At 37.0% G+C, this 16,298-nt stretch overlaps 1 protein-coding gene across 3 annotated transcripts; it reads left to right on the top strand.

Annotated features, from left to right (window-relative positions):
• Positions 1–2,025: 2,025 nt before the first annotated feature.
• Positions 2,026–14,304, top strand: tmem200ca (transmembrane protein 200C, genome duplicate a). Of its 3 annotated transcripts, none has more exons than XM_058765652.1 (2): positions 2,026–2,057; positions 9,877–14,304. In XM_058765652.1, exon 2 carries the CDS (start codon positions 9,898–9,900, stop codon positions 11,407–11,409), a length of 1,512 nt encoding a protein of 503 aa, XP_058621635.1. In that variant the 5' UTR covers positions 2,026–2,057; positions 9,877–9,897; the 3' UTR covers positions 11,410–14,304. The 3 variants fall into 3 exon arrangements, with proteins under 3 accessions (XP_058621635.1, XP_058621634.1, XP_058621636.1); XM_058765651.1 differs by lacking the exon at positions 2,026–2,057 and adding an exon at positions 2,141–2,433; XM_058765653.1 differs by lacking the exon at positions 2,026–2,057 and adding an exon at positions 8,674–8,711.
• The last annotated feature ends 1,994 nt before the right edge of the window (positions 14,305–16,298 follow it).

Here is a 16,298-nt window from a genome sequence, read left to right as displayed (position 1 = left end):
GAAGCACTTTGGGTGCGATTATTGCAGATAAAGTGGAGCGTTAGCAATTAAACGTGCTGCTGTTCACAAGCGCAGGCCTTTGATAGTGAAGCAAGTTACAGATATTACAATCACACTCACCTGTAACCTTCAGCGTTGCGGGTAACACATTACAAGTAACGCGAGTTACGTAATCAGATTACTTTTTTAAGTAACTAGTACAGTAATGCATTACTTTTTAATTTACAAGAAAATAGTTATTGAGTTCCATTTTTCCCATGTATTGATTAAAAGCTCTCCTGTCCGCATGTTGAGAGAAATCCAGAGTAATATGTTACTTTAGTTCTAGAATAAATGTGAACATGCATTAATTCATCTCAACTCACAAATAACAGATTCAGTGTTCCTCAAAATGAATAAAAACATTCACAGATGCAACACAGAATGTGACACAAACATGCAATAATCAAATGTTAAATATTACAAACATCCTCAGAAGAGCCTCGGTCTCTGCACCTCACTCACAACACAGCAGCTGTCCGTGAATAAACGTCAAAACAGAGTTATCTGATATTATATATTACACATTTTCTTGTCAATTTTAAAGTAATGTCACTTTATTTACTTGAAAAAAGTAGTCTGATTACGTAACTCACATTATTTGTAATGCGTTGCCCTCAGTGCTGTCCATAACCACAGCGTCACGTTTTTTGGGTTTAGTCTCGAATGTTTGTTGCATTGTTTTTTAATTCGTAGCTTTTCCTAATCAGCGATTGCTGGCTTCAGTCGGTTAAGATGATGATTGATCTTTGGGTTGATCTCTGGCCTGCTGAATGATATTGATCTTATAATGCATTGATTAAACCTACGCTTCTCTTCAGCAGATCTTACAAACAATTAGCACTTGAGTTTAATGTGTTGATCGACCGTTCTGTCATTTTTATCATGCATTAAAATCTTTGTTTTGGCAGGTCATTTATTCTTCCTCTAGTGCAGGAAGAGACTAACGAGAAATATCACGGTACAATGATGTTTTGGACATGTTTACCGTGGTATTCTCTGAAGCACCAGTCAATGCCAGAAAACATGAAATGGGTTCAGTACAAAATGCATTTTGTATATATGAAAGTGCCATGGTGCCACCCCTAGTGAAAAACAACTAAAATGTATTTGAAATACATGTATTTTATGCTAAGTATAGGTACAAATAAATTTACATTTGTGCATTTAATAAAAATAAAAAAAACTCTGCAATTGTACTTTTAATACACTAAACTGGAATACTTAAAGTCTACTAAATGGAACAACTCATTTTGTGCCCAATGCACATTAATTGTGTGAAAGTAGTGTCGAAGTCACACTAAAGATATACGACTGTGCAAAAGTGAGACTACTGCACACTTTAAATATATTGCACTTAAAGACCGATATTATTCAAAGATCATACAATCCTCATCAACAGACATTAAAACACGTTTTAGGCTCAATATTAAGAAATGTGCATTGTGCACAAGTAGTACTCCAAATAAAGTTTAATTATAATATTTAGTAAGTCTCGAGCGATATGTCAGCAGCCTGAATGTGTTAATAGATTTACAGTGTATTTAGTATGAAATAAATGCAAAAAGTCTTCTATTGCTTTATTGTCATTTACATTAGTGAAGAAAGTGCTAATAATTAGTAACAAATACAGCTAACAGGGAATGTTTTCAGGAGGTTCTGGCGAGGTTCTTTAACAGAACGTTTGTTCAAAGTCGTCTTTAAAAATGTTCTCAAAACATCTCGTTCTTTTCTAAAACGTTTCAGTCGGACGTTCATCTGACATTGTTTTTAAACTTATTTCAAAACGTTGCAATTGCAAAATGATTAAATGTCTCCATAATGTTCGTATAACTAGAATAAAGCTGTATATTTTGAGCGTTCGGAGAAATAATGTTTTTGTAACTGAACTAGAACATATTTGTCGTGCCAATATTGTTGCATCGTGACGTTCCTCTGCTTATGAATATGTTCCGAATGCGCATGAATATGTTACTTGAGCCGCAGGAACAAAGGCGCGACGCGTCCGGTGAACGCAGGTAAACGCGCGGTCTCTGAACGGGTTTGACGCGCGTCACGAGCGCCGTCGCTCATCGGGTTAAACAGTTTAGAAAGCAATTATTCAAATCCTGCAGCACTTGCACCGGATTCGGTCTGCGGTATCATAGCAACAACACCGGAGAAGCGGCGTAACATCAGCCGCAGTAACGGCGGATCCCGAACCGAACCGAACCGGAGCGGAGCGCGCGGAACAGAACTCTGGAACGGGAAACCGGCGCGCGATTAAACGCTTGAGAGGAGCGCGGAAAGATTCCTGATTGGAAATAACGAACTTAACGCGCAAAATGCGGTCTTGCGAAGAGAGAAAGTTTGCGTCGCGTTGCCCGAATACGAATCTATTAGTCGTATTTCACGGTAAGCGATCGTTTTCTCCTCAGACGTTCCTTCACTGTGTGGATTATATGATTTATCGATGGATATATATATGTATATAAATCGATCGATCTGTGCATGCATGCCTGTTTGTCTCCGGTGTTTTGTGTATTTTGTGTAGTTAGCGTTAAATGTACCGAATGTCTGTTACGCACGTTATTTTCCACGCATAAACCTCGCCGATTCTCCGGTTTCTGTTCAGTTTTACGTTCATTTTGAGAGGCAGGTTGTTTTAAATGACCTTTATTCGTTGTTTTGTTTAATTCCTTCGTCAAAACAGAGATTTAATGTTCTCCATCTGAGCAGCTCATTTTCACAATCACCATTTCTATTAACAGCCACTGCACATTTGAATTAAAAACTCTATTTAAATTCGCCCGTTTTATGGTCCAGATGTCTGTATTGAGATTAGAAACGTCTGAATTTGTGGTAACAAAACATGAACTGTCAAATATGAGCATTAGGGTTTCAAATTGAGACAAAGTGACTGTAAATCTCCTCATTATTGAATAACCCCGACCTGTTTGAAACCATGGAGGAAGAGTAGCTGGGTTATTCGGTATTGAGCAGTATTGATCTGAAGGGCTGGATCTGACACAGAGGTGAGCTTTGGTGAACCTGGCCATGTTTCAGGTTTAGAAGAAGCTCTCAGGTCAGATATGATCGATGCATGTTATGTTAGGCTGTGTTGAGAACTCGTGCATCTCTCTAAAATATGAAAGCAGTTCATTTCACCAGGTAGATTTTACAAAACCTTGCAGATCTTCCAGTGTACTGTACAGTTCTTTGTGAGAACGAGAATAATTCGTCAAACACCTGAATGAGAACATAGTGTTTTCTGCATTACTGCGTTTATAGTGTGCTTAGTCATGCAAGATCTTGTTTAAAGCCAGTGCAATAATTAATGCAGGAATTAATGAGATGTTGTTTATGTCAGAGCTCATTAATGCATGCAGCAAAGCACATGAGAATCTGCTCAAGCTGACCGATCTCTCACAACTGGAATAACTAGTGCAGCGTAAAGTCATCGACATGCATTAATTGCATGCATAAAACTGCCGTCTTAGTGGTTTTTGGCTTATATTAGAGACCTGCAGATGCTTGAAAAAAACCCTTTACTTATGTTTTTATCACTTAAGGGCTTTGAGCAACTGGACTCACATTAAAGCTGATTCCGTATTAGAATCCAAATCTTGTATTAGAGACCAGATCCCTGCCGACTGTAGTCAGGGTCAGTACATTTCTTATCACGATTATAGTGACCTAAATGATCACGGTATTGTTAAAATGTGCTGGAAATGTTCAAAAAGTACTGACACATAAATTGTTTCACCAAGTTTTATATTCATAATCAACAACAAATAAAATGACTGCTGTTTGCATGCACTGCAAAAAATGATTTTCTTCCTTAATATTTTTGTCTTGTTTTCTAGTATAAATATCTACAAATTCTTGAATCAGGATACATTTACTTGACAAGTAAAATGATACAAAATGATACAAAATATAACAAAATATCAAAATCGAGTAAAAATACCTGCCAATGGGGCAAGAAAAATAATCTTGTTTAGCCTTTGAATTAATATTATTTTTCTTACCCCATTGGCAGATATTTTTTCTCGTTTTAAGCAAAAGCTTGCAAAACTGTGATCATTTTTTCAAAAAACAAGACAATATCTTAAGATGCATTTACTTGACAAGTAAAATGTCTTGATTCAAGAATGTTTAGACATTTATACTAGAAAACAAGACAAAAATACTAAGTAAGAAAAGCATTTTTTGCAGCATAAACACTAAAACATTACCAACGATGTCCGGATTTTAAATGACAACATGACTGACAGCAGTTTATCTAATAACACACAAAATGCTCAACTTTTAAAAGGTTTCATAAAATGGTAAACCTCACATTTCAGCCTTTAAATAAAGAAAAGGGTTAAGTCAAAATGATAAACGATTAATAAATGATTATATGTATTTTATCTGAATTGTTTAAATGTGTAGAATCCACATGAGCTTGTTTTTCATCAACCGGTCAAAAAGTACAGCAGGGCGTACGAATGGACTGTGTTTAGTCCAGACAGAAAGTCTCTGTAAACCCAGTCTCTGACAGCAGGTGGCGCTGATGGAGCAGCAGAAACATGTTCTTAAAACACTGCTTTATTAGGTTTTACATGGAGCGAAGATGAAAACAAGAGGCCATCAGATCTTTTCTGAAGTCAGTCAGAACCTGCAGAGGTGCATTCATATAATTAATTCATTCCTATATTCATTTCAATAACTTTATCAAACTGGAAATCGTTCCATTGCTGGTATTAAACTTGAAGCAAATGAGAACGAGGCTGCGAGGGATTGATTGATCGATAGCAGAAACCTTCTTAACTGTCTTACGTCGCATCTGATGTTTTCCAATCCGTGAGGTTTGTTTTTTGTATTTTGAAGAACCCAACTGTGCAACCTATTGAACTGGTTTTCATTTGTTTCAATTAAACCTGTCTGTAGCAGCGTGTTCAGTAACGGATGTGTTGTTTCCAGCAAGTCTCACACCGAATCTGCAGGAGGAGAAGCTGGATTTAGATCAGTGGAAGGCAGTTTTGCCAGCAGCTCATCCGTCAGATGGATTTTTTGCCCGTGCGAACAGCATATCATTCATTTTCCGCCCACGAATGAATGTCAGCAGCATATGCTTGGTGAAATTAGTTTATTTGTTCGAGGAATATTATCTGTTGACTCTCGTGCCCTGCATTTGCCAGTGGAATCGGATGGTAATAGCCATCATTTCTGGCTCCATTACCTTTATGTTTCTCTGCACTGATGATGGAGATGCTGGGAAATCATACATCTTTTTACTGCAGCTAGATTTACAACCAAATTCATTCTGGCAGGCTCTGTCATTTGGTGTTTTGTCCTCGTGACATGTTTATTGTCACCCGCTGCCCTCCATCCAGCCCTTCAGAAATGAACATAAAGGTCATTGTGATCCATAAATCCTTCTCGGCCGTGTTTGAGATGTCAATTCATGTGTGTGTCTCTGAAGTCTCTGTGGATCCCGCCGCTCGTCTCTCTGTTCGCTCAGATTCTCTGCTGTTTGCTTTGATGTGAATGGATCCGAGCACACCTTTGAACTCCCGATCATCCGCTTGTCTGGACTGTTTTCAGCTTTATTTCATTATACGTGGAGTCCTCCGTTGCCAAACGCTTGCAGGAATTCGTCAAATCTGTAAATCTTTGCGGTTGGAAATATAGAAGCGGAGCCAACGCAGAAATATGGGAGCTGTGTTTTTAAAAGCAGTGTGTTTTATAACACCAGCAGCAGCATCTGTGGATTGTGTTGTTGGAAATGAAAGAGCTGTTTGTTGGTAGTGAAGCAGAATGAGACGTGACACTAGTGATGAAGTTCAAGCACATTTAGAAGAACAGCTGCATGTAAGGTCAATTCTAAACTAATTTGCAAGTGCACCTTTGTAAGAGGTTTTGCACTACTAGCAGGTTTAAACTGAAGGTTTGAAGGAATAGTTCAGCCAAAAATGAAAATGTGTTCATCCTCAGTTCATCCGAGATCAGGATGAGTTTGTTTCTTCATCAGGTTTGTAGAAATGTGTCTCAGCAATGGATGCACTGCAGTGAATGGGTGCCGTCAGAACGAGAGTCTGATAAAACATCACAATAATCCACAGCACTCCAGTCCATCAGTTAACATCTGGAGAAGAAACAAATCCAGCATTAAGATGTTTTTAATGTCTAAAATATGAGTCTATAATCCATAATAACGCTTCCTCCAGTGAAACAGTGTTCTGGTGTGAATCAGGAGAGAAATCTGCAGATCAAGCAGCGTTTACAACACAAAACAGTCCGAAGACCTCTTAATGCTGGATGTGTTTGAGCTTTTGTCTTCTCCAGATGTTAACTGATGGACTGGAGTGCTGTGGATTATTGTGATGTTTTATCAGACTCTCGTTCTGACGGCACCCATTCACTGCAGAGCATCCATTGCTGAGACACATTTCTACAAACCTGATGAAGAAACAAACTCATCTACATTTGGATGGCCTGAAGGTGAGCACATTTTCAGCAAGTTTTCGTTTTTGGACAAGCACAGGTTGAGCAGCAGTTATTACTGCTCCGGGTGTGTGTTCATGGTGTGTGTGTGTTCACTGCTGTGTGTGTGCACGTTGGATGGGTTAAATGCAGAGCACAAATTCCGAGTATGGGTCACCATACTTGGCCGTATGTCACTTCACTATAAACAGAGCATGTAATAAAGTTTGAGTGATTATCTATAGTGCACTAGTGAGTAAATATAGCGCAGGTCCATAAACGCTCATAACGGACATGCTTATCAGCTGACAGGAGGGGAAATAAAAGATTTCTGTGTTGTGATTGAATCAAGGACAATAAAACTGCACCGTCATTCATCCGCCGTTCAAGAGATCCACCGTCTCTACATTCAGAGTTAAATCACACGTCTTCTAGAATCATAGTCTGAATGAAAGTCAGTTGATCTTTGGGTTTACTGCAAAGATTCACGACTGACGAGAACACATGATTACACGCTATACAAGCGTCATGTTTATTTACTGTCAGCAGGTTTATGAAGCCCTGCAGAGTCATTATCGCTGGTCATCAGAGGTCGTATCTGCCGATTCATGTTAAATCAATGTCCATCTGATGTGTTGAGACTCAAAACAAGCGCTTAATGAGCAAAAGAAATGGACACTCGAGATGCAGCGAGAAACTAATTCACTTTTGTCTTCTTTTCTCCCCTGATGATTCAGAACTAATGAACCCTGGTGCTGGAAACTCAAATATGTATTTTCCCTCTGGAAGTCCCTTCTGGAAGACAACATAAAGATTTAATTGGTGCCATAAATTATTAGACTCCACTGCAGAAAACCAGACGGGTTCACAAAGGCCACTGCAAAATATGATCTGTCTGTTTTGATTTAGAGCATGAAATAAACACGGTGGATCATATATCTGTGTGTTCCACTGAACTGAATAGTTTCTAACTCTAATAAGGCTGTGTTTGGGTGATGGTTTAGTGGTTCAGACCCTTGAGAAAGACTGTAATGCATCTGAATCTTTGGGAGTTTATTTAGAACGACAGAAACGTCCCCAGCATCACGGCTCTCAAATCTCATTCATGCATATTCAAAGATGGCATGGTTCATCAAACCTGCTCAGATCCCACTAAGAGAAACACAGCTTCATTTATTTGATCCCATATGATTTTAAAGCTTTAATTCATTGTTATTGGATCGACTTCAAAAAGTCGTACAGCAGTAATTCTTAGGGCTGGGTGATATGACAAAAAATAAAATCTCTCTTTTTTTTTTGTCAGTATGTTTGATGATCGAAGATATCTATTTTAGTGTTTAATTATTCATCTTAAAAACCTGACTATAACATGATTCAAGCAGCATTGATTAAAGTAAGTTCTATTCCAAGTGCAGCACACATAAAGTTCAACATAGAAGTGCATGAAATATGAAGGCAAATACTGTACAAAAACTGAACCAAACATATGAAATATAGACACTGAGTTTTTGAAGTCAACTCAAAAAGTCAAGACGATTGCTAGTCAAGATGACTGACAGAATAACAGCATTAATAGATGATTATTAACAATAAAAGAAAACCGCAGGGATATCGGACGTACAGTAGTAGTTCTGCACTGCTTTTCTGTTGTATTTCTATGTAAATAATATGCATTTAATGGACATATTATTTCTTAATTTAAGAAACAGCATTCTAAAAAAATGCAGCGATCAAGTTAAAAGAAGTTCAGCTCACATCTCATAACCTTGCATTTTTCCAGCGTCTCAACGCTAGTAATCCTATATGTACTTTTTTTTCCCTGCTAGCCTTGAATTCACTCGCTCACGTTCCTGCAGTTTCATCAGCTTTTATGTCAGATCAACAAACAGATGCTTTTCATCTTTCTGTTTGGAGTCTGGCGTGAATCATGTCATCTGTCTCTGTCTCACACGGCTTCTGTTCTTCGTGATCGCTGATCACTGCTGTGTGTTTGTGCTGCATTAACCCACACCATCCATATGCTGTTCACAGAGAGCAGCGTCTCGCTCCCACTCAGAGTCCAGTGAACACGCCTGGGTTCATTCTCTCGTGCTCAGCCTTCCAGATTCTGGAACATCCGTCTAATGAAGAACTAATAGCACAGCAAATGCTTGTGTGTGTGTGTGTGTGTGTGTGTGTGTGTGTGTGTGAGAGCGAGACATTCATTGGAAATGGTGATACTGGTAGGGTGGCACATATGTATTCTTATATATATATATATATATATGTGTGTGTGTGTGTGTGTGTGTATTCACATCAGTGTTGGGATGATTCTGGTAACAGGTCAGAAGTCTCCTCTGCTCACCAAGGATGCATTTCTTTGATCAGAAATACAGTAATATTGTGAAAATATTACAGTTTCAAACAGCTGTTTTCTATGTGAATATGTGTTAAACTGTAATTTATTCTGTGATGCAGCTGTATTTTCAGCATCATTACTCCAGTCTTCAGTGTCACATGATCTTCAGAAATCATTCTAATATGCTGATTTGCTGCTCAACAAACATTTCTGATTATTATCAATGTTGAAAACAGTTGTCATTTTTGTGGAAACCGTGATGCATTTTATTTTTCAGGATTCACAGATGAATAGAAAGTTCAAAAGAACGATGTTTATTTTAAATAAATAAATCTTTTGTCACATTATAAATGTCTTTAGTGTCACTTTTGATCAATCTAGATGAATAAAAGTATATATATATTTTTTTTATATCCCCAATTTTTTGAATGGTAGTGTATTGTGGTTTCCACAAAAATATTAAGCAGCAAAAGCTTTGATAATTAAATTAACATGTAAACATATTATTTTTACGGAATGAACACACTCACACATACATGTACAATATATATGCATGTACTGTAAGTGTTTATTTAAGTTTTTGTTATTGTACATGTTAAGGGATAGTTCACCTTCACTTGCTGGTCTCCACTGATTTCCATAGTATGGAGAAAACAAAACACTATGCAAGTAAATAGGGACCAACTGAAGGTGAACTATCCCTTTAAATCTATATGTTAGATTTTGTGAGTACATGTGTAAGCGCTGCTTCATCACGATAACGAGAAAACACTTCAGAATTTATTGACAGATTCATTTCTTTAAAGGTTTTAATTTTAAAAGGTTCGTTGTTTAAATAGCTTTAAGTTATCAACCTATGTTGGAAAAAAACAAAAACCTTGCTATGTGTTCTGCGTTTGGCTAAACGAGCACTTGCATATTATTGCTCTTTTGATTGCTTCTCATTTGTAAGTTGCATTGGATAAAAGCGTCTTCTAAATGTAAATGTCTAGATCTCATGGCGTTCTCAGCCCACACTAATGTTCTCATGTTCTTTCTATCTTCTCCAGGATGATTAATTGAACGCCATCATGATCGCCACAGGGGGTCTGCTGCGGATATCTGCCAGGAGACAGGACTCCCTTCGCGCGAAGAACCGCGCCGAAAACAAGCGCAAGAGGAAAGCGAAGAAAAAGAGGAAGAACGAAGTGGTCGTGGTGAAAGGAAAGCTAAAATTGTGCTCCGTATCTGGACTGATCGCTGCCATTGGGATTCTGGTGCTGCTGGTTGGAGTGGCCATGGCCGTATTGGGCTACTGGCCCAAAGAGAGTCCGCTTTACCCAGGACTGATGATGAAAACGCAGAGGACTTACGACAGCCGAGAATTAGCCAATGTGACCGTCAGACCGCCTTGGGATCTCCTAGATAAAGACTTCAGGAGCTATAATGACTCCAGTGGGACTGCTGAGCTGGATCCGCCTAAACTGGGAGCATTTTCTGCATTTATCAACAGATACTTATATTCAGACAAGCTGAAAGTGTTCGGACCTTTAATCATGGGGATTGGAATCTTCTTATTCATTTGTGCCAATGCGGTACTTCACGAAAACAGAGACAAAAAGACCAAAATCATTAACCTCAGAGACATCTACTCAACGGTGATTGACATTCATAGTTTGCGGAGCAAGGAATCCGCGCCACTTAACGGTTTTGTGAACTACTGCCAATCGAAAGACACCAAATCGTACGGTTCCCCTCATAAGGGATCGTCTCAAGGTAGCATGATCCCATCCCGACGACCGTCTACCACCATCCCTCGAGTCTCGTCTTTGGAAAGACAGAGCTTTACGGACACCGTCTACAGCATCTATCAAGATCAGAACCGATTTAGCAAGCAGTGGGAAACCAGGAGCATCGTGTCCACTTCGGTCAACGCTTTCACTTTGCCAATGATGAAGCTCAACCATAGAGGAGCTTCGGAAAGAAGGGGTTCGGATAAAACCGGAGAGGCCAAACGAGAGTTCCTGGACGCCGAGGCCATTTGCAGGCGTTTGGAGGATTTGGAAGCGTCTCGGAGCGTCACGAAGGCCAAAGTGGAACCTCATCCTGAGCTTGCGCCGGATTCGGTGGAGGTTTACCGGAGCAGTGGGAGTTTGCAAGGAGCTCCTCGTGTTTCTCTGCAGGGTTCCCAGGTTCAGCTTTTGCCGTCTGGTTCTCCGAGTCGCAAGGCCACCGGATCTCACCTGTCCTTGAGCGCTCTGTCTGACTACTCCAGGTCTGTGGATCTGGATATCTGTCTATCCACCCCTACTTTGGTGCGATCGAGACGTCTCAGCTGTCCTCGGCTGGAAGGCCTCAGCAGCGGAGGCTACACCAAACTTGAAGGCCTTGGCGGAGAATCCTTTGAGTCCACAGACAATGCCACCACGTTCAGTCGAGAGAGCTCTGTTGAGGTTTTTGAAAAGGAAACGGAGCTTTGTGATCAGACACATCAGCAGGAGTGTACCTCGATCAGACAGTATTCAAAGAAACAAAAACTCATAATGGTTTCCCAATCAGATACCACTTTAGAGGATGTGGAAATGGAGAGTGTGGAAGTTTAACTGGCTGATGGTCTTTAGAAAGCAATCGAGACTAGGGATGCACGATATTACATTTTTGGCAATATCCGATATTTTCGAATCATTTTGGCCGATACCGATATATATTTCCCTTTGTTTTGAAACAACACCAAGTCTTTCCTGTGTGGAAATTATGAACAAATTATTTTTAATTTTGGTTAGTTTTGAGCAAAAACTTATTTTGTTAGAAGTAATAAACTTTATTAAAGTTCAGTGAGAGTACATTGAAAGCCTTGTAATGAAATCAATCTCGGCTTGGGGGGGTTTTCTCTTTTTTTTCTCAGACAGATGCAGTTGAAACATTAAGATTTTATTTGTGGATTTAACATTAATCGATGGTCTAAAGCAAAAGAGCTGTAAAAATTATTTTAAAAAATCTCCTTGTATTTAAGTTTTCACAATCCATTTGAAAAACATAATTACATATTAATGAGTAAATCTGTATATATTAAATAATTTAATTTATAAATGTCATGTTTGTGATTTTTATTCATCTAAGCTATAGCTTCTGACCTTAAAATCAAAACAGACTCGTGATTTTATGACATCAAAATTGCTTTATTTATTCAAAAACACAAGTATCTTAATGATATTTGTGTATTTTACCTTCACCTTATTACAAGTACACTACCAGTCAAAAGTTTTTGAACAGTAAGATTCAAGCCTGAATTTATTTGATACAAAATACAGCAGAAGCAGTAATATTGTGAAATCATTTTACTCTTTAAAATAACTGTTTTCTATGTGAATGTGTTAAACTGTAATTAATTTCTGTGATGCGCAGCTGTATTTTCAGCATCATTACTGCAGTCTTCAGTGTCACATGATCTTCAGAAATCATTCTAATATGCTGATTTGCTGCTCAACAAACATTTTTATTATTATTATCAATATTTAAAATAGTTGAGTACATTTTTTCAGGATTCTTTGAATAGAACGATCCAAAGATTAGCATTTATCTGAAATAAAAAGCTTTTGTAACATTATACACTATATCATTCATAAGCTTGGAGTCTGTATAATTTAAAAAAAATTAATTATAGAAATTAATACTTTTATTTAGCAACGATGCATTAAATTGATCAAAAGTGATGATAAAGACATTTATAATGTTACAAAAGATTTCTATTTCAGATAAATGCTGTTCTTCTGAACTTTCTGTTCATCAAAGAAACCTGAAAAAAACAATTCTACTCAGCTCTTTTCAACATAATTATAGTAATAAAGGTTTTTTGAGCAGAAAATCAGAATATTAGAATGATTTCTGAAGGATCATGTGACTGGAGTAATGAAGCTAAAAATTCAGCTTTGAAATCACAGAAATAAATTACATTTTAAAATATATTCAAATAGAAAACAGTTATTTTAAATAGTAAAAATATTTCACAATATTCCTGCTTTTACTGTACTTTGGATCAAATAAATGCAGGCTTGGTGATCAAAAGAGACTTATTTAAAAACATTAAAAAAATTTACTGTTCAAACTAATTTGACTGTTTTTTTTTTTTTATCGGCCGTTGTTTACTTTTTCAGCCTTTATCGGCCGATTCCGATAATATCGTGCATCCCTAATCGAGACTGAAACATTGTCAGTGTGTTGGATCCAAAGGTTCTCAGTCTTTAATACTGTTTCCTCAAGGAATTACAAGCAAAAACCTGATGGGAACCAAGAGACTTTCAGCATGATAGCACAGCTATGCTCCACTAGATTAAAAAACAACTTTATACTTCCAGTAGTAGATTATTTGTGGCTGTTTTCGTTTATCGGTGAAGTTTGGCTGTCTGAGCAGCATGTTTTATACTGTCGTCTACTTGCACTTTTTTAACCACCAAATTATCGGTTATTTTTAGAAATTGACTTGATAGCAATATCTCATTTGAAATGTTCCCTGCTTGTGTGGGAAATGTTTATGTTTGCATTTTGCCTCAGAGATGTTAGACTTGCACTTACACTTGTATGCTGTCAGTTTTTACTTACTTTATAGTTTGTTTGTTTGTTTGTTTGTTTGACTTAAATGAACTCAAACGAACCATGAGTCGATCCTGACGTTAGCTAGCACAGTGGTTCACGTGGTTCAGTACTGTCTGAAATGTAATGTCCATTACAATATATTCAAAATATCATGAGACGTTGAAGTGTAGTTTCTCAGATGAGTTTTGGGGTTGATTAATTAAAGATTTATCAACAGTTTCTCTTTAAAGCAGAGAGAAAGACTAATGCTGCAAATGTTCTTACTTAAATATCTCCGTCCATAAAGCTGTATTTCCCAATTTATCTCTGAATTGGGCAATAAAGTCAGAATTGCAAGATATAAACTCACAATTGTGAGATAAAAAGTCAATTACTTTTTATATATTTTTTATCCCGCTTCCATACTAACTAGTGAATTTTGGCATCACAACATTTATAACAGTTTGAAAGATGGATGAATATTCCTTTTGAAATCTGCTTTAGGTGAAAATGTAGAGTTTAATGGATGGTTTTTAATAACTAATTAGGTAGCAGAGTGTTGGTATATTCTGAATCCCGTCAGGTGAACATGCACTAAAACTAAGTAAAACACTATGACTGTTTATAGTTATGAAATATGTTTGTGTGATGTTAGAAACCCAGAGTTTGTGCAGGTTTTGAATGGAAGTCTGACTTCTATTGAATGAAAATCCCATCTTTCTGAGTTGAATGGAACGCAGTATGATCGTTTAATGAACAGACGCTCATGTTGGAGTTTGTCTTTGTCACAGTGTTGAAATGAAACGGTAAACTCTTCTAATGCTTCCCTCATCGGTTCATCTCCATTTGCCTTTACTAGAACCATCAGATTCTGCTGATTAATTAATAAACATGATGAATGCAACTGAAAACAGCAGCGAGCACCGTCTCAAACCACTTTAACCAGTCGTGTGTCTGTCCTGAAATACTGGGTCATTCCACGAAATCGGTGCCTTTTCCACTTGGAAAAATAAAAAATAAAATAAGTTTAATCAACATTTTTTAAATATCCATGAAATGAAGACACCTTAAAATGACAAGAAATTGTATTGTGTCATTTCAGGCTATGAAATTTATTATTCTATGACTATTTTTCTACCTCATGTTTTGGTATTTTTGTCAACCCTGTTACCGACACAAGCGTTACTAGATATTATAGTTTAATTACAACTATGTGATGGTTCTCACATATATGAGCAGCATATTAGTCCCTCTTTTCACTGGGATTGTTTCAAATTTTGGATTATTTTAAATATTTGTCATTCAGATGACCAAGAGCATCCTAATTTTGTCATGTCAATTAAGAAAAAAAAAAAATTTACTAGAGAGACATTAAAAAAAGGGCTTTGTCCAAAATAAAATATAGTTAAAGTTCAAATGGAAAAACCTGGAAGGCTGTATCAAATATAATTTTTACAATTTTTATGAAATTAATGACAGTAACAGGATTGACGTCACAGTCACAGGACTAACCAGAGTAACGGGGATGACCGGGGACACATTCTTCAACACTGTACACATAATTGTTTACATAATACTGTACAGTTTTACAACTTTAAATTGCATTATATTGTTTTGCACTTACTTAGCATAGCTGTATGACAATAGTCAGTTCATTGTTGATTTAGCACATTACGTTTCTAAGAGATCTGATGTTTTAAGGGTATTGTAATTAGATAATGTGTCTATCTGTTTGTCTGTGTCCCCTCAGAACTTCAAATATACTGATCTGGTTCAATTATTAGGCAAGGAAGATGATCAGATCTCGCTCTTTCTGTGATCATCTGAAACCAGACCAAGATCTTGACTTTCTTGAACATTGTAAGACTGCTGTGAAGGTCTGCAGTCACCTTGATGCTCTTGTTTGTAATTAAATTTACATTGATGCATTATTGACAATGAGTTATGAAAAAAAACAACAACAATAGTAATAGTAACAATACCAATAATACTAACTAAAATGTAACTCATGCTCATATGCCACTGAATGATATAGGCATTAGCTTACAATTACACCCAGGGTGACCTCTAAACATGTTTGCATTTTACACAGACGATCTTTAAAAACAGGGCGGCACCTAATCTATGTCATCCCTGTCACTCTGAAAAGTAACAGGGATGACAGTAAAAGACCATTTCAAACTGATTTCCTAATTTCTAGCTAATAGTCAAGTTCACAAAAGCACATGTTGTACACTTTGAAAGATATTGATTATATTAAATGTAAAAAATGGTAACAGTATTGACAATGCATGATTTTGTTGAGGGTAACAGGGCTGACATGAAATCAGGGGACACCGATAAAAAGATTTAAATTTTATAGAACAAATGCATACTTCGTGCCAAAAACATTGCTTAACAGTGAGACTATATTTAAAAAAATATGCAAATGTGATTTTTATATCATTTTGAAAATTAAATGTCCTGCTGAAAAAGAAAAATCATAGTGAGGGACAGGCCAAAAACCTTTCCCTTATCAGCATAAATGCTATCATTTAAAATAATGTTTAATTGACTTTTTTAATGTAATATTGAAGAAAGAATACATAGTATCGTTATGTTTTTAAATTGCAAATTTATTAGTTTTTATATTAAATCTATGTTTGATTATGTCTTAGGGACTAACACTCGTGTGAGCGCTGACAGCAAGAACAAGACTCTTCAGTTCACCATGATTCCCATCATCACGTATGTCTGAATACACTGGACCAAATATTAAACTCACGGTTTATAAAGATCAATCACAATCAGCTGGATTTTAGATCATTTCTCGGAGAGGATGTTGATTTGTGTCATGTTCACAGTGAAAAACTGACCGAAATATTCCAAGTGGTTTCCTTTTTAAAAATGTTGTCTTTGAAATGTTCTGTTTTAAATACTT

This window comes from Onychostoma macrolepis, chromosome 24 (assembly GCF_012432095.1).
Source record: "Onychostoma macrolepis isolate SWU-2019 chromosome 24, ASM1243209v1, whole genome shotgun sequence".
In the NCBI taxonomy this organism is placed as follows: Eukaryota; Metazoa; Chordata; class Actinopteri; order Cypriniformes; family Cyprinidae; genus Onychostoma; species Onychostoma macrolepis.
The sequence above is the reverse complement of the archived record's forward strand: the minus strand, read 5'-3'. Positions and strand labels throughout refer to the sequence as shown.

Bases quoted from the DNA above. Each gene is read 5' to 3' on its own strand.
- tmem200ca (XM_058765652.1), top strand. From the start codon at position 9,898: ATGATCGCCACAGGGGGTCTGCTGCGGATATCTGCCAGGAGACAGGAC.